We start from the raw sequence: 21,806 nt of genomic DNA, 5'->3' as shown, positions 1-21,806 counted from the left end.
AAATTATATCATATTAATAAACAGAAAGTGCCTTTGGAACATTGGGTGAATGGTTGCTATAATGGACAATGTAGATCAGCCATTTCTACAACAGATATTTACAACATTAATGGTGAAAACAACAACATTTCTAAGTGACCCCAAACTCTTGAACGTCAGTGTACATTCTTCAACTGAAAACTGAAACCAAGCCTTTTGAGTTATTTTCAAAATGATGCCAGCCACACCTTTGAAATTTGTATTTCTGCTGGTTCAGGGCCATCTACTGGGAAAGAGTTGTAATGGCTCCGCAGAAATAAACTGATTTAGTGTTGAGAACTCAATAACAACAGTTTAGAACATCATATTATGTTATATGAAATGATTCCTGTAAGATATCTCAATAGGCTGATCTCTGTATATTTACTACACAGCTTGTCATAGACAAAAGAAAAGATTATTAAAGAAAACAAAAGATGATGGGCCCCTTCCTTACAGTTTCATTAGTTAAATGGAGTTAAGACAAAAGTATGATGTCGGTTCTTCACAGGAAGTCCAGGAAGAGCGCTCCCACAATCCTCCTGGTTAACATCTGTGTGTGCATGACCATGTTCTACTTCCTCTTCCTGTTTGGAATTGAGAAGCCCAACAAGGGGAACTCCACTGTGTCAGAGAAAAACGTCATGCTGCTCTCTGACCACCATCAGGATTCTGACAAAGGGCCCTGCACTGCCCTCACGGCCCTGATGCAGTACTTCCTGTTAGCCACATTCACCTGGAACACCCTCTATGCAGTGCACATATTCATTCTCATCAGAAAAACCCTCTCAGGCCCACCAAGTGGAGTCCTCCTGGTATCCTTGGTAACGGGATGGGGTGAGTAACAGCACAAGATTTATGTTTTGTGAGTAAGACAGAGAGAGAGAGAGAGTGTGTGTGTGTGTGTGTGTCTGTGTACATGCATTAAGTAACTCCTTACTTGATGGTCCTACGAGTTTCCTAGTATTCTCGTGTCATTGTGTTCATGTAATATAAAACAGCACAGGTGTCATCGTCTTCCCTCTCTCCTAGGACTTCCTGCTGTTGTGGTTGCAATCTCATTGGGAGTGGCCTACAGGGTGGATAATCCTTTGGGCTATAGACGGGAAGAGTTGTGAGTAACAGCCAGAGCTGTCATGATTGTTCTTTGTGAGAGGAGCAGTACAGGCCCATGTTCAGAGAACAAACGTCCTGCCCTGCTCTAGGTAGTGGGTATAGTAGGCTATATTGTCAGTACTCAAGTACAGTACTACTGTGCTACAGTACAGCATCTATACTGCAAGAGTACTTACTGCATACGGTGCACTCAGTTATTAAACAAAAAACAACAACAAAAGCAGTGTATGCTATTCAGACCCCGGTGCAATTAGAAGTGAATTCTATTCATTATTATTATTATTATAACCTTTATTTAACCAGGTTAGTCTCATTGAGATATGAAATCTCTTTTTCAAGAGAGACCTGGCCAAGATAGCAGAACAAATAGTTACACATCACAATCACAAAACAAACACAAAAGAGGCACAGACAACTCAAGTGCATTCCAGATTAAATAAAAGTGCCATTAATTAAACCATTTGCACTGGATGGACTCATGTTCTATGGCTTTAACAACACCTTTAAAATAATTTAAGGAAATTAGACACTGTTTGAGAGTTTTCTGTAGATCATTCCAAGCAGAAGGTGCAGCAAACATAAAAGCCTTCTTGAACAACTCTGTCCGGGCTTGAGGTACATTCAATAAAATAGTGTTCTGAGACCTTAAGCCATAAGTACTCTGTTTAAAAGAAAGAAATTCAGATATGTAACATGGAAGCCTGCCTATAATGCCCTTATGAAGATATAGAGGTGAGTGAGTCGGCGATTTGACAGAGAGGGCAAATTCACTGTGGAGTAAAGTGTACAGTGATGAGTGAGGGGTCTGCAATTTGAAATGAACCTTAAAGCTCCATGATACACAGCATCCAACATATGAAGACACTTTGATGGGGCATTCATGTGCAACAGATCACCATAATCAATAATAGGAAGAAATATGGCATCGACTAGCCTTTTTCTGGCAGAAAAAGTAAAACAAGATTTGTTCCTAAAGAAAAAACCTAGCTTCAATTTCAACTTTTTCACTAAGTTCTGTATATGAAGCTTAAAAGAAAGGTGGTCATCAATTAAAAATCCTAAGTATTTGTAAGATGAAACTATCTCAATTGTTTTACCCTGATTGGTAACAATATTCAGGTCTAACTCATTCTTCCTTGAGTTTGAAAAGACCATTACTTTGGTCTTCTCAGCATTAAGGACAAGCTTTAATTGATAAAGCTGTGCTTGCACTCTGTGAAAAGCAGTTTGCAAATACTCAAATGCCTCCTTATGGTAGCAGCACAACAATAAATAACAGTGTCGTCTGCATAAAAATGGAAAAATGCATGTTGCACATTCTCCCCCAGACAGCTTATATAAATAGTGAATAAAAGTGGGCCCAGAACGGAGCCCTGTGGGACCCCTTTACAGATTGATGCATATTTTGACGTCAGGCCTTCAACTTGCGTAGCTTGAGTCCTATCAGTGAGGTAGTCGACAAACCAGCCCACAGAGTGCTGAGACATACCTATACTGATCAGTCTATTAACTAGTATGTTATGGTCAACAGTGTCAAATGCTTTGGACAGATCAATGAATAGAGACACACAGGGCTCTATCTTCCGTCCCGGCGCAATTGACTTTGTATACTCGCGCGTTTGTCTTTCCTATTTTGCAGTCAGCGCATATTGGAATTTTCCCTCCACAGGTACATGCATGTAAATTAGGGAATTCGATTGCGCCCACGGGGGCGGTTCAGCGAAAAGACGGGGCGTGTTCCGGCGCAAACGTTCACTGTTGATATTTTGCAGTTTCAGAAAACAATTCCGCCACAGACCAGGAACTCCCTGGTCTAAAGTCTGTGGCGAAAATGCAGATGCTATTTTAAGGGCGCATGCATGACCACAGGCCTGCATGAATGAATGCGTTGCACACCAATCTACAGACACCCCCGTGCACAGACGGAAACATTCAAAGCCTTGATAATATTTGTCCATTTCCCGGTTTTGTTCGTGCATTGGTGACCTAAATATTTAGTAGCCTATAAAGTACAACATCTACATGCAATATCTTTACAACAACGCCTAATTACGACCTATTAATCTGGACAACTTTATAGGCTTCAGCCCTATAAAGGCTAAAGTTGTGTAAGGTTTTAAGCATCATAATTTTGCCTACCTTGTTGTAGCCCATCTGAAATAACTCCAAGCTTTGCTATGTTCCCTCCATCCTTTCGTTATTTTCAAAAAACGTTTTATATCCATGATGGCCTTGAAGTCTTGAGTTAGTGAATTAGCTTAAATCAGCTTTTCATGTGCTGTTAACCAGCAACAGATAGTACAAGAAAGCAGCAAGTATGGTTACAATTTCTGTACAATTTCTGTAGTTGCTGCATCCATTCATTTTTATTCTCTCTCCTGCTCAAATAAATGTTGTGCGTGAATTAAGTTGATGATAATGTGTTTACAAACTCTGCTTTACAGAAAATATTGTAAATAGTCTACTGTCACGCAGTTAATGGGATACTGTGCAGAGTTGAAAGTTAGGTCAACTTAAAAGAAGCCCTTGCTTGGCCGCCTGTGCTGCGCAACGCACACTTAGCTCCTCTCATCTATACAATGTAGTTCCCATTTCTGTAAACCATACATAATTTCAAAGAAAAATATTACCACTCGAGGGAAATCAGTGTGGTGTCCATGTGAAAAAATAGGCATAAATCTAGCGTACACATTTTCACGAATCACTGATGTGTTGATGACATAAATTAGGAAATGTTAGAGGACTTAAGGAGACGTGATGTTGAACTGCATGCCGATGCCATTTAACCCAAATGCCCCAGCGGCAGCACGGGAGAGAAGAGATTAACTGACGGAAGATATGCATTGTCTATAGAGAGGTAATGTTAGATTACATTGTACATTGCAAATATATCACCATGCATTCATAACCTCATGATTCAGTGAGAATGATCCCAAAACATCGGAAAGTATGTCTTTGTGACAATTCTGTATTACATTTTGTCAAGATGAAAAATCAATAGCTAACTGTTCCCAACTGAACAGTGATTATAGCGCTGTGAACGCTCCTGGCTGCGCCTGGCAAATACGACACCATAATAGCAATCAGCTATGGAACAAGCGTGCCTGTTGTTAAAGGGAATGTGAGATGACGCTCTGATTGGTTTATTGCACGTTACGCCCAAACCACACCCATGATTAATGTAGCTACTTCAGACCACCCCATTTTAGATTTGCGTCGGGCGCAACAGTCAATATCCCGCCGGTAAAATAGCATCAGCGCCCAAGATCCGCCCACAAAGTCACTTGCGTTTTGCGCGAAGACACTTCCGTTTCAGACCATTAAAATAGGGCCCACAGTGTTTCTTATCATCAAGCGCTTTGACTATGTCATTAATTACTTTTGTAGCAGCAGTGATAGTGCTGTGTTTAGTCCTGAAACCAGATTGATGCTTAGATAAAATTGACTGAGCGTTTAAGTACTCTTTCACTTGTTCACTAACCAAGGATTCCAACACTTTGGCCAATGCTGAAAGTTTTGAAATGGGTCTGTAATTATTAGGCAAGGTTGGGTCACCTCCTTTTAAAAGTAGTAAAACATAAGCAGACTTCCATACCTTGGGGATTTTGTTTATGACCAGTGAAAGATTAATAAAAAAGACGTGTCAGAGGTTCAGCTGTGATATCTGCAGCTAATTTCAAGAAGAAAGGTTCTAAGTGACCAGGGCCTGCAGGTTTTCGAGGATTTAATTGTTTTAGGGCTTTATGAACATCAGCAACAGAGTCATCACACAATGCTATAATTAAAAAAACAAGTAACATGTTTTTGTTGTTATGTAACAGGGTGTGAATAGCTCAGCTGTGTAATAGACACTCTGAATAGGGTATGATGTTTGCATCAATGTATAGTTAGAAGTGGATGCTATTCGTACCCTGGTGTATGTAGGAAAATACTATTTACACCCTGGTGCGTGAACTAGCTAATTGTTGCAATCAAAACTTCCATTTGAGAACCGATTTCTTGTTCAAATTGCGCGCCTTCTCTTCAGAGACGTTGGTACACATGCACACTCAAAATGCCAAAATGCATCATGCAGGAATTGAACCCCTGTCTCCCACTTGCTAAACCATGTCTATGACCACTGTACTATCTACTTCCACTGGACCAAGATCATGAAAACAAAACATAACTTTTCACTCTAAAACTTAATCTGAACAGATATTAGTGCCGAAACCTTTCAGAATTCTTCACTTTCTGCTGACGAAAAAACGAATCTCCGCCATGTTTTTTGTTCACGTGAGCAACGTCTTTTTGTTGTTATGTCACAGAGTGTGAATAGCTCAGCTGTGTGGTCAAGGCTATTCGTACCAGGGGTGTAAATAGACACTCTGTTTAAATATACAGTAATTGACGCTAACAAATGTGTTGGTGAACAGACTTTATTAGCTGTAATGTACAGATTTTCTATTAATGTTTCAGCTGTTGGCTTCAGGCTCTGAACCAAGATGGGAAGTTTGACTTCGGAAAGCCAATGTTTTGGGGCTTTTTGCTTCCAGTAGCTGTAATGCTACTTTTGAATACTGCAGTGCTGATATACTTCGGATTTGCTACATGCAAGAAGGATCCCCTGTTAAACAGGTAACTTGTTTACATTTCTCCTCTCCCCCCAAAACTGAGATAGACACTTTATGTATCTCCTGGGAAATGCAGGTATCCAGTATTGTCTAACCCACAGACACAAGACAACAAAACGCCAAAAAGACCAATGGAATACTTGGTGTACTAAATTATTTGTGTAATACTAAGTGATCCACCAGAGAACAGACATAGAGCTATCAGTGTGATGGACTATGTGCTGGTGAAGGTAGTGCAATGATACAGTATGTTATGAAAATGCAAGGTGTGATTATGGAACAGTAACTATTTACAAGTTATCAGTTTTTCTCTCTCAGTTTTGGATGATGTTTATATACTTACTTGATTAAGTTATGACAGTTGATTAAGTTATGTTCTCCTTTATCTCCTTTGTGTGTTCCTTACAGCACTAAGAACACCTCAATGAGGAAGAGGTTCCTGAGCAGCTTCTCTCTGGGGGTTCTGCTGGGCCTTACTTGGGTTCTGGGCTACCTGGTTCTCTCTACAGAGGGCACCACGAACTACATCTTCAGCATCTTATTCTGTGTGTGCAATACCACCCAGGTCAGTAAAGCAAAATGTTTATGCAAATTAACTTATGACCAATTTCCTCATAGCCAAAAAAAAGACATTTACAGTTGGTGGAAATTTTGTCCAACTATTTTCAGAGGTAACATCGAAGTAATTGTAAATAGGTTCTCTGCTCTTTGTATATGTCTATCTCTATACATTTGTCTTTGTTTTGTTCTGTTTATATTATAGATCTGTTTATTGTTTTGTTCTCTTTATACGTTGTATATAGTATATGCTTATCTATATATATATATATATACGTTGTATATATATATATATATGCATACCTGGCAAATATTGATTCAATGTTGATTTTCTCTTCATCAACGTTTGTTCTGACTGAAAATTACACTGTACGTTTTCATCTTTTTTTTAATTTTTATGAAAAATTATGTGTCCAAAATTATTCAAACAATGCAAGAAATGGTTAACAGAGAACAGCATCAAGATTTTAGAGTGGCCCAGCCAGAGTTCAAACCTCAATCCATAGAAAAGTGAGCACAAGGCCAGAGTGATGGCAAATAATTGTTCCTGCCTCAAAACCCGGATTGCTGCTAAAAAGTTACGGTCTAGAATCATTGTGGAGACATGGAGAGGCTTGGTAGGTATTATAAGAACTACTTTGAGAGCTGTGATGGCAAATAAAGAAGTTTCCATTGCTTATTTAAAAAGGGATAATTTTGGACATGCCATTTTTCATAAAAATGTTTAAAAAAGATAAAAACACTTATTTTTTGATTCCATGTTTCTACCACATTGTCTTACAACCTTTTGGCATTTGGCAGTGTCATTTTCACTGGTCAAGAGGAAATCAACATTAAATCAATATTTGCCAGAAGTATGAATCAGTTTGTTCTACAGTATGTTTATATGATGTTTTATACACTGTACCTATGCAGGGATTACAGATCTTCATTTTATTCACGGTGAGGACGGCTTACTTCAGGAAAACATTCTTCTCTGCCGCAACCTCTGTGTCTCCTCCTGAGATTGCACTCCACAGACGGAAATACATTCTGTGGAGATCCAGAAAACCCAAGACTAGTTCACAGGAGTCCTCAAGTAGTGCAGATGCAAACCAGTCTGCAGGAACTTTCTCACAGAGCAATACAAATCTAATCTAATTCTTGTGCATCTATGAAGAGAGTGAAAGATGTGGACACCACCTTAAGAAAATACGAGTCAGTCTAATGACAGATTCAAGGGTTTATATGTCACATACATAGATATACTGTAAAACGTGGTGAAATGGCATTTAGCGGCTCAACTTTCATGTGCATAGGTGTCTATTTATAAGGATAAAGAAGAAGAATTTTATAAATAGATTGAGAGAGAAGGAATCCAGTGTGTGTAAGTGCAGTATGTAATGTAAAGTCCATGTAATGTAGTTTAAAAAGTTTTATGTTAAATGATCAGGGGGATTTGCTTTAAGGCAATTGTGCAATACTATTTGTATGAAATCTTGTAATATTAGCATTGTCAGTCGACACGGCACTTCGGAGATTATCTTTGCTGGTTTAGTTTGCAAATAAATCTACATGCATTGTTCAGGGGGAAGGATAGTGGTATTTACGATAGTTGTGTAAAATACTCTGCAACTATAGGGGTAGAGGGGAAGACAATAATAAACTGCATCCTACACCTTTAAGACAGCAGGGTAAATGCTCTTGAAGTTTGTATGTTTGTTTCCATTGCCATCATCATGACTTGGTTGGGGTAGGATATAAGGATACAGAAACATCATCATGACTTGGTTTGGGTAGGTTGTTAGGATACAGAAGACATCATCATGACTTGGTTGGGGTAGGATATAAGGATACAGAAGACATCATAATGACTTGGTTGGGGTAGGATATAAGGATACAGAAGAGAAATCTTCAGGAAAGGTAATACAGAGACAGAGCTGTCCACATACAGTAAATTCTGGGGTCTTCGCTAAATAATGTTGAACATTATATACTGCATACAGTGGAGGAAATAATTATTTGATCCCTCACTGATTTTGTAAGTTTGCCCACTGATGATATATAATTTTAATGATAGGTTTATTTTAACAGTGAGAGACAAAATATCAAAAAGAAAATCCAGAAAATCACATTAAAAAAATATATAAATTGTTTTGCATTTTATTAAGTGAAATAAGTATTTCATCCCCTACTGTAGCAACCATAAAGAGTTCTGGCTCCCATAGTGCTCACGCTTTAAGAAAGTTTTACTCCTAATCTCAACTTGTTACCTGTATAAAAGACATCTGTTCACAGAATAAATCACTCCAACCTTTCCATCATGGGCAAGACCAAAGAGCTGTCTAAGGACATCAGGGACAAGATTGTAGACCTGCACAAGGCCAGAATGGGCTACAAGACCATTGGCAAGAAGCTGGGTGAGGAGACATCTGTTGGTGTGATTATTCAAAAATGGAAGAAACACAAAATTACCGTCAATCTCCCTTTATCTGGGGCTCCAGGCAAGATCTCACCTCGTGGGGTAGCGATGATCATGAGAAAGGTGAGGGATCAGCCCAGAACTACAACGGGAGGAGCTTGTTAATGATCTCAAGGCAGCTGGGACCACAGTCACCAAGAAAACCATTGGTAACAAACTACGCCGTGAAGTATCAAAATCATGCAGCGCCCGTAAGGTCCCCCTGCTCAAGAAGGCACATGTAAAGGCCCATCTGGAGGAAGAGGAACTCTGACTATTACCCCAAGAACACCATCCCCACCGTAAAGCATGGAGGTGGAAGCATTATGCTAAGGGGACAGGTCGACTTCACCACATCGAGGGAAAGATGTATGGGGCCATGTACTATGAAATCCTTGGTGACAACCTCCTTTGTTCAGCCAGGACTCTAAATGGATTGTGGATGTATCATCTAGTACAACAGTGACCCAAAGCATACAGCCAAGGCAACAAAGGAGTGGCTCAAGAAGAAGCACATTAAGGTCATTGAGTCGCCTAGCTGGCCTCCAGACCTTAATCCTATAGAAAATCTGTGGAGGGAGCTGAAGCTTCGAGTTGCCAGTGACAGACTTGAAACCTTAAAGATTTGGAGAGGATCTGCAAAGAGGAGTGGTCCAAAATTGGTCCTGAGATGTGCGCAATCCTGGTAATCAACTAGAAGAAACGTCTGACCTCTGTACTTGCCAGTAAGGGTTTCAAATACTTATTTCACTCAATGAAATGCAAAATGATTTACATTTTTTTATTGTGATTTTCTGGATTTTCTTTTTGATATTCTCTCTCACTCTTAAAATAAACCTACCATTAAAATGATAGACCGTTAATTTCTTTGTCAGTGGGCAAACTTACCAAATCAGTGAGAGATCAAATAAATATTTCCTCCACTGTAACTATGATAACTATATTGTGGGGAATGGTGGACATGCAAACGGAGCTGGCATCTTTCGAGGGGGGAGCAGGCCCACAGTAAGCCAGGTAGAAAGACTGGCGCTCAGGCATCAATTGCAAATTTTTCTATGACTTTCATAAAACGCCCCCTTCCATATCGTGATTGGCTGATGACTAATTGCCAAGCAGTCAGGGAGCAAAGCTGATTCAACTCAACTGCAGCATATACAGTCACTGGTAGTGAGCCTGAGATTCTGGCTGAGATTTTTATGACATTCAAGAAAACAAATCAACCTTGCCTAGATAAAATATAATTGCCCTGGTATGAAACTTCATGTGAAATGTGTTAGCTGTTAAATATTAACTTTGTTTGTTAACTTGCATTCGTTTATTGCAGCTCTTATCTGAAGTCTTCTGTTTCAGGTATGGCAGAGAGAACCTGAACTACTGTGTCATTGACATCCATAAATCAGAAATATTATTTAATGCCATCCTTTTGGCTTATACTAAAAAAAGGAACTTTCCTTTCAAGAAGTCACAAGGGTAGAGTTGAGTCTTTTTGGCCCGGTATTACAACTCTGACCAAGCTGAATTGAGTGATAGGTAGAGCAGAATTTCCTTATACCTTCCTTCATACCCGTGCTATTGTCAGGTAAGACATCCTACACTGTCACATCATACCTTATACTCGTTTAGAAAACAGTACCACAATACTTTGTAAATATTTTGGTTATAGTAATGTAAATATACTGCATATCTAGCAGAAATAGAAGCATGTGTGCTTCGGTGCAACTGATTTGAATCTTATCTCAACTGAATTCCACATGGCATCTTCTGTTCAGTGTTATTCACTGATAGATACATTATTTTCTTGTCCTTAAGCAGGACATTCTTTGTCAGTGTGTACAGAGCCTCACATACAAGACATACAGTTTTTTTTCCTCAACAGCTTTTCACTCAATTTTCTAAAAATGTCTTTCAAACACCACAGCAAATCTGCAAAACCATACACTAATTCTCAATGTTTGACTCTGTTTTCAATTTCCTAAAACACATTTTGCAAAACACCACACACAATTTTCTACACACAAATCTAACAGGAAGTCACTTGATTTTCGTTTTTCAAACACAACCTATCAAAATGCCACACTTCACACTCAGTCTTCAATGTACAAATACTCATTACTTTACTGAACACCATCCGATCATTGCCTTTAGCATGTTGATGCATAGACATATTCTATACAGAACCTTTCAATCTGTTCCTAGAGAATTTACGGTTGAAATGTTCAGAACCAATACAGACACAGAAATTAATTGGACTTTAGAGTAATCTTCTACAAAGAGTCAACTTTAAGGAAAACTTAACTTTTGTCCCCAAGTTACCTTGTTTTTTTTCCCCCTTTGCCTCCGGAAATGCCCCAGGAACGCACATGTTTGTTTATGCAGTTTCTTTGGGAAAAAAGTAATTTGATAGTAGTCAGTCATTTCTTTCTTTGGAAATACAGTAATTTCTGTCTTTGGCAAAATCAGCTTTTTCAAAACTGCATGTACATCAGGGGCTGGTTCCCCGATAACGCTCACTCTTAGCCCGCTAAGAAGACTCAAAAGATATATCTTTCCAAAGTTGCTTATGTTCCTAAGTGTGTTCCCCGAAGTGTCCCTTAGGAAGCTTTAACACGCTGCCTCTTACGTTCGACGTTACAAAGGCGCTGTCCCAAGTGAAGGTGCTGAATTAGTTGGCATCGATTGCTCAGGAATCGATTTTCTACTTCACGCGAAGGTGCATGACGGCGTTAAGAAAGACAACACGTTCTATGCAAATAAAACATTCCTCAAATTATTCCAGTAACATTTATTTGAACATAGTTTAAGTTATCAATAAAATATAAACTATTAACTAAATTATTAAATTGGCAGCCTAATATGTTCACACGATATGTTGTGACGGGTAGACTAACCGGGTATCCCTCGCTAATCATCCACCCTCCTTATCCCGTTGTGCCACTTGTGCCGCTTCTTGATGGGTTTAACGACTTCTAAAAATTATGTGATAGGCCTACACTTTTATATTAATGGTAAGGTACCTTACAATTAGAATTGATTGGCAAGCAGCTGCAGTTACCTCTGTTTAATGCGGTATTGATTGCCATTGGTTAATGTTTTCAATAAAAAGCAACCTATCTACAATGAACAGAGAGAGAGTTAGATAGCCTACAAGCAGTGATTCCCAAAGTGTGGGCCGGGGTATGGAGTCAAAATAGGGTCTTTAATATTGAGAGCTTGTGAAAAGATGTTCACATGTGTAATAAAGTTTTGCAGCTGTGCAAAAGGAGTTCTGCATGTGAAAAGAAATTTCGTACCTGTAAAAAATATTTTGTACATATGTGAAAAAAGTATGTACCTGTAGAAATATTACGTACTTGTGTGAAAGAAATGTGTATCTGTAGAAATGTTTTGTACATATGTGGGGGGAAAATGCGGATCTGTAAAAATATTTTGTACACGTGTGGAAAAAATATGTACCTGCACAAATACTTTGTACGTCTGTGAATCTCCTACGCGATGCTTTCCTGCGCAACACTGAAAGTACGAGTGTGAAACTGAGATACAAGCTTACGGACTTTTGACCCTAATTTCACTGCCTTTCTGAAGAGCCAATCAACACATTGCTTACTGCCAACCAATCAGCGTTCCCCACCGACCACCCAGATTTTGCCGCTAACCCACAGATCTAGATTAGTTATTAAAACTGGTGGTAACAGCAAGGGCAGATAGGTCGTAACATTACTGTAAATGAACACCCATAAGTATTTCTGGACTAAAATATTGCAAAGCGATTTGGTTACTTTATTTGTCATGCTTTTATCAGTTGTAACATAGTCAAAACGTTAAGAATATCATACCAGAACATGAAATAATAACTGTATGATAGCTGCCATAGCTATCCTAGCTGACGTTTATCGTAGCTCATAGTGCTAGGGCTAATGTAACTCGTCAGTTTTTATAAGTAGGCTTAATTCTTACATGTCTTAAGTTAAAGAATTGAAAGAAATAGGAAATACAGAAAACGCTTGAACGGGTTTATCCATTTACATTCAGATCTTGCCATAGACTGCCTAAGCTTGCTTGCTTGGTAGTCTACCATCCTGTTCAGTCTATGGTTGCTATAGCAACCACTGCTGTGCTTCATAAACTGAGGAGATAACCGTGTGGTTAAAATACTCCCCAAACACAAAGAAAACAAAACTATGTAAGAAAATGGGATGTTGTATTCCAAACAACAAACCAACAGTCCTGGAAGGGCATTACTATAATCTCACTCACTATAATCTCCTAGCTGTGGATGTCCCATTACAACCCATTCATTTGATTCGTCTTTTTGCCGTCCACTAGGCTATTATTATAGGCTTGCAAAGGGTGATAAAATAAACGTGTTCTCATATCAAATAATAATAGCAGATAGACATAAATGTGTGTACAGTATTACTGTTTTTAATCATGAATGACACCACTGAATCACCCTTTCGGAAATGGAATGAATAATTCAACTATTTCGTCAACATTACTGCTAGCTAGAAGCTAACCTATAACGTTACAGTCTAAAAAGCGGATGGGATAGCTAACGTTAACATTACGGCTCCGCTTCAACCCTTTTTGCGATCACAGTATAAATTGAGCTACCACGTCACTCTTAATTAAGTTATAATTTTGCAACCCCAATCAAAGAGTATACCAGAGAATTTCTAATAAGACATTATAGACGGGCTCTGAGTATACTAATAATGTCTTATTAGACATTCTCTGGTATACTCTTCGATATGAAGCCAATCTGTTTAGCACCAAAATCTAGGTGGTCGGTGGGAAACGCTGATTGGTTGGCAGTAAGCAATGTGTTGATTGGCTCTTCAGAAAGGCAGTAAAATTAGGGTCAAAAGTCCGTAAGCTTGTATCTCAGTTTCACACTCGTACTTTCAGTGTTGCGCAGGAAAGCATCGCGTAGGAGATTCACACAAGTACAAAGTATTTGTGCAAGTACATATTTTTTCCACACGTGTACAAAATATTTTTACAGATCCGCATTTTCCCCCCACATATGTACAAAACATTTCTACAGATACACATTTCTTTCACACAAGTACGTAATATTTCTACAGGTACATAATTTTTTCACACATGTACAAAATATTTCTACAGGTACGAAATTTTTTTTTCACATGCAGAACTCCTTTTGCACAGCTGCAAAACTTTATTACACATGTGAACATCTTTTCACAAGCTCTCAATATTAAAGACCCTATTTTGACTCCATACCGGGCCGCCAATGTATTGCAGGTGGGCCGCGAGAGCCTCGTAATTTCGTAAATAGAGAGAGAAAATAATGTATGCTATGACATGAAAACACAATTCACTATTCTCTATTTCAAAGAAAATGCTGTAATTTCGCGGTGAAGGTGCTTCCAGATTCTAAAATGTTAGATTTTTATTTACAGTGCTCATGAGCACACACCATAGGCTACCATTACCAAACTATTTCCGCCCACTCACGGCACGCCAACGGTTATGTCGGTCTCAATTAGCCTATAGCTACAGGATTTTAAAATCGGGTGGCATCACACACATAAAAATAGTCTCAACTGATGATCTTCTCTTTGATCGGAAACATGTACACACTACAAGATTTGAAACCAATGGGGGATCACACACTAACATTGTTAACAGAAAAAAACAGAAAACAGCTAGTGCTGACAACGGAACCACCAAAGGTAGGATATGGTTTTAGATCTAGCCCGCGGTGGCATATTTACTGTCTTGAGTAAGGTCTTGATTGTGAAAGGTGCCTTTATTATTTGAGGTTGTATTAGTAGGCTACTATAGTGCACTTACATTGTCATTACAATAGGGTAGCATGTATGTGATTGTTGTGTGTTGGCAACTTTTTCTGCTAACTGAAGGCAGAGTAGCCTAACGTTGGCACATTTCGCTCAGTTTCGCGGATCAACAACGCGATTTACAGCTCACACACAGTCACTGTACAATGTTATTTTTGGAACGGATATAATTTAGATAGGCTACCCTTATAGGATGGGTGCTTGCGTTTGTTGAGGAATCCGAAGTCTTGGTTGTTGTTTGTAGGCCTATTCATAGGTGGCACTGGCACACGTTCGGGCAGAAGTAGGGCACGAGCGGATAGGTAACTTTCCGATACATTGTTTGTGTTTCCAAGCAACTAAATGTCCAGCAGCATAAGACACATTCATGTGAATAATGGAGCGGTGGTTGTCAGGTGGAAAAAATGAATGAAAGTGAATGTTTCAAGCAAATCAGAAGCTCACAGCGATGAACCTTTGAAGAAAAGGACTCGTAGGAAGTACTCCGATGACTACCTGTCATTAGGATTCACAAGTGTGGGACCTGAACACTATCCTCTGCCTGTCTGTGTACTGTGCTCAGAGGTGCTGTCAAATGAGGCTCTGAAACCATGTAAGTTACGCCGTCATTTGGAAACCAAACATGGACAGTATTCTTCCTACCCTCGAGTTTTTTTCCAAAACAAACAAAGAAAGAGTACCAGGGCCCACTTCCCCGATAACGACGGAGACACGCTCTTAAGAGGGTTTTCTACGATTCATCTTACGATCATTCGTTTGGTTTTTCCGACTGTTTCCCGAACATGCTCGTAGCGTGAACGCGCGTGCACTGCTCCTAAGATGCTCTTAAGGGGAGCTGTCCACGTTAATAGTTCTGAAATATCCTCTGATTTGACGGTGATGTCAGGTGACTGCACGTCACAGCTATAGGCCTACCATTTAAACTTCGGATCTACACATTCATTCACATCAATACGAAAATAGAAACATTTGACATCTGCATGTAAGCATCCCAAGTAGGTTATATACCACACAGAGACATAAATAATTGTAATTATTTTAAGATTAGATTGTTGCACCATGCAATAATTTTTCGCGGTGTCACTTAAGAACACGTTTGAAGATAAGAAAGAAGTCGAGTAAGAAAGAGAGGAAATGTGTAGGCTTAGTTTTTGATGCAGTAGGCTACAGACTAAACCACATGTTGCTTTCTCTGCTTTTTACCTCATAGGCCTAATAAAATATTCACTTAGCAAAGATAATGTCAAACTATTCTGGTAACGTCTCGTTTCATAACTTGATTGCATTTTTGTCCGCTTTTCATCACATTATTATGACCATTAAATGTAGGCTATTTTGCACGCTAAAATCTGATTCATCACAGGTAAACACAATAAAGAATGGGAACGTAAGTTGGATTATGTATTCTAAGTTGTAATTCCTCTGTATGTCCTGTTGGTGACCTCAGTGAGAAGTACTGTTAAGACGCTCTTAGCCGGTAACGAGTACTCTGGAGCACTCGTAGATCTACGAGTGTTTTCACGACGCTCTTAAGCTACGATGGTTTCGGGAAACAGTCGGCAAATCTTAAGACGTTCGTAAGAGGGACTTTACGACGCTCTTAGGCTTAAGATGCTTTCGGGGAAGTGGGCCCAGAACCGTAAGAGAGCAATTGAATCTTCTTGTCTCACTGGTAGTGAAAATGCCAAGGCAGTGGAGGTGTCCTACCGAGTGGCAAAGCTAATTGCTAAGAAAGGAAAACCACACACAATCGGCGAGGATGATTCTACCTGCTGCCAAAGAACGAGGCTGAAGTTGGCACCACTTTCATTTCCGCGGGGGAAGACCACTTTCAGATCGCGGGGGAGTTAAGTTTCCGTTCCACCTTAAATAATGCAATTTTCTACCTCGTCCACATGGGGCCAGTGTTGACCGCAAATCCGCGATAACACAGGCATGTGCCTGTTGCAGATGAACAGGCATTGTTCACAGACGTTCAAAAGCCTGTATATCTTTTTTCTGTTAACTCCACTGCCGAATGTTTTGAGAAATGTTGTCTTTTGTGTTCTATTAAAATAATTTGGTAATTTAGAGGCGGGGGGGGGGGGGGGGGGGGGGGGGGTTATGTAGAGGGTGGCAGATTATGTAGTTTTTCTTTATTTTCTGTGCTGGATCTTTTGATACATGTTGTGTTATGTTTTTTTCTATTAAACAATTTTGTTCATTTCACACTGGGGGGGTGGGGGGGTGGTATGTAGTTGGTAGCAGATTTTGACGTTTTTCTACAGTAAATGTATTCCCTACGGCCTACATGTCATTTTGCATCGGACCTTTCAACACATTCTGAAACTACACTCTCTCCTCTTTCCAATGACACCCCACTTGTGAAATTCTATGGTTGAAAATGCCCTTTTTTGCCCCTCTGAAAATATAATATGTATTTGTGAAATTGCAGAATTTCAACACTTGAACAGGGACAGATAGCCCATGAAGGATTTTGCAAGGGATATTTCACCACATTCTATATCTACACTTCCTCCCCTTTCCAATGACACCCCACTTGTGAAATTCTATGGTGGAAAATTGGATATTTAGCCCCTCTGAAAATATAATATGTATTTGTGAAATTGCAGAATTTCAGCACTTGAACAGGGACAGATAGCCCATGAAGGATTTTGCAAGGGATATTTCACCACATTCTGAAACTACACTCTCTCCTCTTTCCAATGACACCCCACTTGTGAAATTCTATGGTGAAAAATGGGATATTTAGCCCCTCTGAAAATACAGTATATATTTTGTGAAATTGCAGAATTTCAGCACTTGAACAGGGACAGGTATCCCATGAAGGATTTTGCAAGGGATATTTCACCACATTCTATAACTACACCTCCTCCCCTTTCCAATGACACCCCACTTGTGAAATTCTATGGTGAAAAATTGCATATTTAGCCGCTCTGAAAATACAGTATATATTTTGTGAAATTGCAGAATTTCAACACTTGAACAGGGACAGATAGCCCATGAAGGATTTTGCAAGGGATGTTTCACCACATTCTAAAACTACACCTCCTCCCCTTTCCAATGACACCCCACTTGTGAAATTCTATGGTGGAAAATTGGATATTTAGCCCCTCTAAAAACAGTATATATTTTGTGAAATTGCAGAATTTCAGCACTAGAACAGCGACTGATGTCCCATGAAGGATTTTGCAAGGGATATTTCACCACATTCTGAAACTACACTTCCTCCCCTTTCCAATGACACCGCACTTGTGAAATTCTATGGTTGAAAATGCCCTTTTTTGCCCCTCTGAAAATACAGTATATATTTTGTGAAATTGCAGAATTTCAACACTTGAAAAGGGACACATAGCCCATGAAGGATTTTGCAAGGGATGTTTCACCACATTCTGAAACTACACCTCCTCCCCTTTCCAATGACACCCCACTTGTCAAATTCTATGGTTGAAAATGCCCTTTTTTGCCCCTCTGAAAATACAGTATATATTTTGTGAAATTGCAGATTTTCAGCACTTGAACAGCGACATATATCCCATGAAGGATTTTGCAAGGGGTCTTTCACCACATTCTACAAGTACACTCTCTCCTCTTTCCAATGACACCCCACTTGTGAAATTCTATTGTGAAAAACTGCCTTTTTGGCCCTCTGAAAATATAGTATGTCTTTTGTGAAATTGCAGATTTTCAGGACTTGAACAGCTACACACATTCCAATGACAACCCCCATGTGAAACCCCCATCGCATAAAATGGCTTTTTTTTTTCGATTAGAACTCCTATGGCCTATTTCTCTCATTTTTAGTGTATAAAAAACATTTTTGCATTTTTTATACACTAAAATTGGTCCCTATTGGTCAAGACTGATTTGTTGCAAACAATTCCACCCTAGATGAATAGTTGAGTGTGTCCTCTTCCAATGACATCCCCCATGAGCAATTCCATCCAAGAAAATAGGCTTTTTTAATTAAAAAATCCACAAGCTATTATTCTGATGGGGGGGCCAAGCAGTGAAGCTGCGAAGCATCATTACTGTTTCTACCTTTTCTTATTTGGGCCAGTAGCAAAGCCCAATTGTATATTTACGCTTTCCTATTATTCGGGACCATGCAATGTAGGCACCCATTGTGTTTGTACATTTTCCTATTACTGGGGGCCAAGCATCGAAGCTGCAAGGCACCCACTGTGTTTATATGTTTTCCCATCCTAAGAACACACAATAATGTGGAGTCTTTTTACCACTGTGGGGGCGCTATAATCACAGGATGTAGGCTCATATATCAGCAATGCTTTTGCGTACCGAAACCAAACTTGGTATATGGACTTAGGACCCCATCCTGACGACACACAATATATTTGGTGACCTTGGACCACTAGGAGGTACTAAAGTTACAGGAAATGAGCTCATATCTTGGCAATGCTTTCTCGTACCGAAACCAGACTTGGTTCATGGACACACAATAATGCTGGTGATGTTTGGCCACTAGGGATAGATTAGATTAGACTCAACTTTATTGTCATTGTGCAGAGTACAAAGTCAACTAAATTCAGACACTGCTCTTGTTTGCTTGCCTGCCGGTTCACACCTCACCCCTCACTCTCAGTGCAACGTGCACCTCCACCATCAAAGGCTGATGCACCCCTCCCCCACAATGTGATCATGAACAATGCGACTACGCTAACGCTGTTCACCAGCCACCAGTCTACAGCCACCAAATACCCCTTATCCCCCCTCCTCTGGACAAGGGGAACAGTGAGGATCATGTTCCTTGACTTCTCCAGTGCTTTTAACACCATCCAACCCCTCAGACTGGGTGAAAAACTCCTGCAGATGATTGTGGATGCTCAACTGGTATCCTGGATTGCAGATTACCTGATAGAGCGGCCACAATTCGTCAGACTGAAGAACTGCCTCTTCGACACCGTGATCAACAGCACTGGAGCTCCACAGTGAGCAGTGAGACACATGGCAAACAAACAAAGGAGCACATGGCACAAGACACAGAAAGTAAACAAAGCAAACAGGAAGACACAAGAGGAGCAGACATAACGGCAAAACAAGACAAGACAGGATCCTAACAACAAGAGCCTCCCCCCTCTTGCCTGCAGCAAATAGGTAAGGGATGTGGCCCTGTTTCTAGAATTCTGGTGAAACCCTTGCTGGGATGACACAAACATGTGTCTCTCCTTTGATGTTCTTGTGCATCATTGAAAGAATAAAATCTGAAATGTTTCCTGACATCATACTCCAAATATCATATTATTATTATTATATTGCTTTCTTATGTAGAGTATTAACGGAATATATTATAAGAACATTTCAATAAATATGGAAAGTCAGTATGAACCATATAGACAGATATTGTGACAGCCTTGCCTGGCTCCTCCTCCTGTCTGTGTTGCGTCTCTCTCTCCTACAGGTGAGCTGTGTGCAGGTGTTTGGAGGCACGCTAATTATTTCCTAGTCAGGGCTTTTAAAAGCGCTTCAATGGAGACCGGGTTGTCAACCACTTCCGCTCCGTCTCTACAGCACCGTTTTGGATTTTGTTTTAGCTTATTGTGTCACCTAGTCTTGATCCTTACAAGCTGGCTAACGATAGACCTATATCTAATCTCCCTTTCATGTCAAAAATACTTGAGTCCAAACAAATCTGTGCCTTCTTACATATGAACAAAATCCAGGAATTATACCAGTCTGGCTTTCGAGCTCACCATAGTACTGAATCAGCCTTAGTTAAAGTTTTTAATGACCTCCTCATTGCTGCTGATAATGGATATGTATCAATACTGATCCTCCTGGACCTCAGCGCTGCCTTTGACACCATAGACCATGACATACTACTTCACAGGCTTGAACATTCCATAGGCATCAAAGACTCAGCACTTGCTTGGTTTATACCATACCTTTTTAACCGTTTATAATTTGTACAGGTCCATAATGAACCATATACCCAGACTATGGTGAAATATTGAGTGCCTCAAGGCTCATTGGATCCCAGTTATTTTCCCATTATATGCTTCTCCTAGGTTCTGAAATGTGGAAACATGGCATGGCATTAATTTCCATTGTTATGCAGATGATACACAATTATACCTTTCCATAAAGCCCGATTAATTAACCCTGTTAAACCAACTTGTATGTATGTTACATGTTACATGTATAAGAGATATAAAAACACACACATATATATACAACAAAACATCCTGCTTTTGAACTCAGATGGTTTTTGGTCCTAAAAAGATGAGGCATATCCTATCCTCATCACAGGCTACATATAGTGATCTTCCACTGACCTCATCCACAAGTGCTAAAAATCTATCAGTTATAATTGACCAGGACCTATCAATAAATAATCACCAAAATGTCATTTTACCACTTAAGGAACATTTCAAAGATAAGGAAGTCCTTATCCTTACCAGACACTGAAAAATTAATCCAGTTTTGTCACTTCAAGGATAGACTATTGCAATGCTCTATACACTGGCTGCAATAATACCGGTCTAAGGAACTTACAGCTTATACAAAATGCAGCTGCTCGCACACTCAATATGAACACATTTCCCCCATCCTAGCATCTTTACACTGGCTACCTGTTAAAAGTCTCATTGACTTAAAAATATTACTTGTAATCCCAACAGTAGAGGCAGAGCTTTCTCCTACAGCGCACCCCTCCTCTGGAATTAACTCTCTCCATCAATTTGATTAGCAGACACCCTCCCTATTTTCAAGTCTAGACTTAACACATACATCTTTAGTGCCTCCCATAGTTAGGTATGGTGTAGTGTGGAACTTCAACCACCTCAGGGTTTTTATTGGAATGGACCACCTCTGCTGTGTCCTCATGTGATTGGCGCCCTAGTCATGCGTGTCATGGTGGCAACTGACCATACCTGCGCTGGTGCTGACTACCCTTCACCATGCCTTAGGTATGCTGCCATAGCATAGCGCTGTCATGGACTTTTCATGTGTCACGCCGTACAACTCTTCTTCTTTCTCTCTCTCAACTCCCCCTCTTACCTCTTGTCTTTGTCTTGCCATTCAACTCCCTCTTCTCTCCTTCTCTCTCTCAACTCTCCCTCTCTTGCCTTTTGTCTCTATAGTATAACACTATATAATACCATTGATATACTTATTAATGCTAACCATCATGACTTATAGTAATACATACTATTTATCTCTCTTTCTTCCCTCTTACCTCACTTGTGAGAGAAACTATTCCTTGTGTTTGGCCCTCATCGCACC

At 39.7% G+C, this 21,806-nt stretch overlaps 2 protein-coding genes across 2 annotated transcripts in view; both read left to right on the top strand.

The window, feature by feature from the left end:
• Positions 1-512: 512 nt before the first annotated feature.
• LOC143141812 (adhesion G-protein coupled receptor G7-like) lies at positions 513-7,497 on the top strand. The gene is made up of 5 exons (XM_076302519.1): positions 513-855; positions 1,051-1,132; positions 5,593-5,751; positions 6,156-6,312; positions 7,221-7,497. Exons 1-5 carry the CDS (start codon positions 513-515, stop codon positions 7,443-7,445), a joined length of 966 nt encoding a protein of 321 aa, XP_076158634.1. The 3' UTR covers positions 7,446-7,497.
• Positions 7,498-14,258: 6,761 nt separating this feature from the next.
• The window catches only part of LOC143141811 (adhesion G-protein coupled receptor G7-like), a 60,264-nt gene continuing 52,716 nt past the window's right edge, over positions 14,259-21,806 (top strand). Inside the window, exon 1 of the mRNA XM_076302517.1 lies at positions 14,259-14,438. The gene's annotated coding sequence lies outside the window, so the exon portion shown is untranslated. The remainder of the gene's footprint in view (positions 14,439-21,806) is intronic.

The sequence above is a fragment of the Alosa pseudoharengus genome, unplaced genomic scaffold (genome assembly GCF_046254945.1).
Source record: "Alosa pseudoharengus isolate Yale_2024_CS ecotype anadromous, Long Island Sound unplaced genomic scaffold, YU_APseudo_1.1 YU_APseudo_1.1_scf_24, whole genome shotgun sequence".
NCBI classification, from domain to species: domain Eukaryota; kingdom Metazoa; phylum Chordata; class Actinopteri; order Clupeiformes; family Clupeidae; genus Alosa; species Alosa pseudoharengus.
This window is presented reverse-complemented; position numbering and strand designations above follow the sequence as displayed.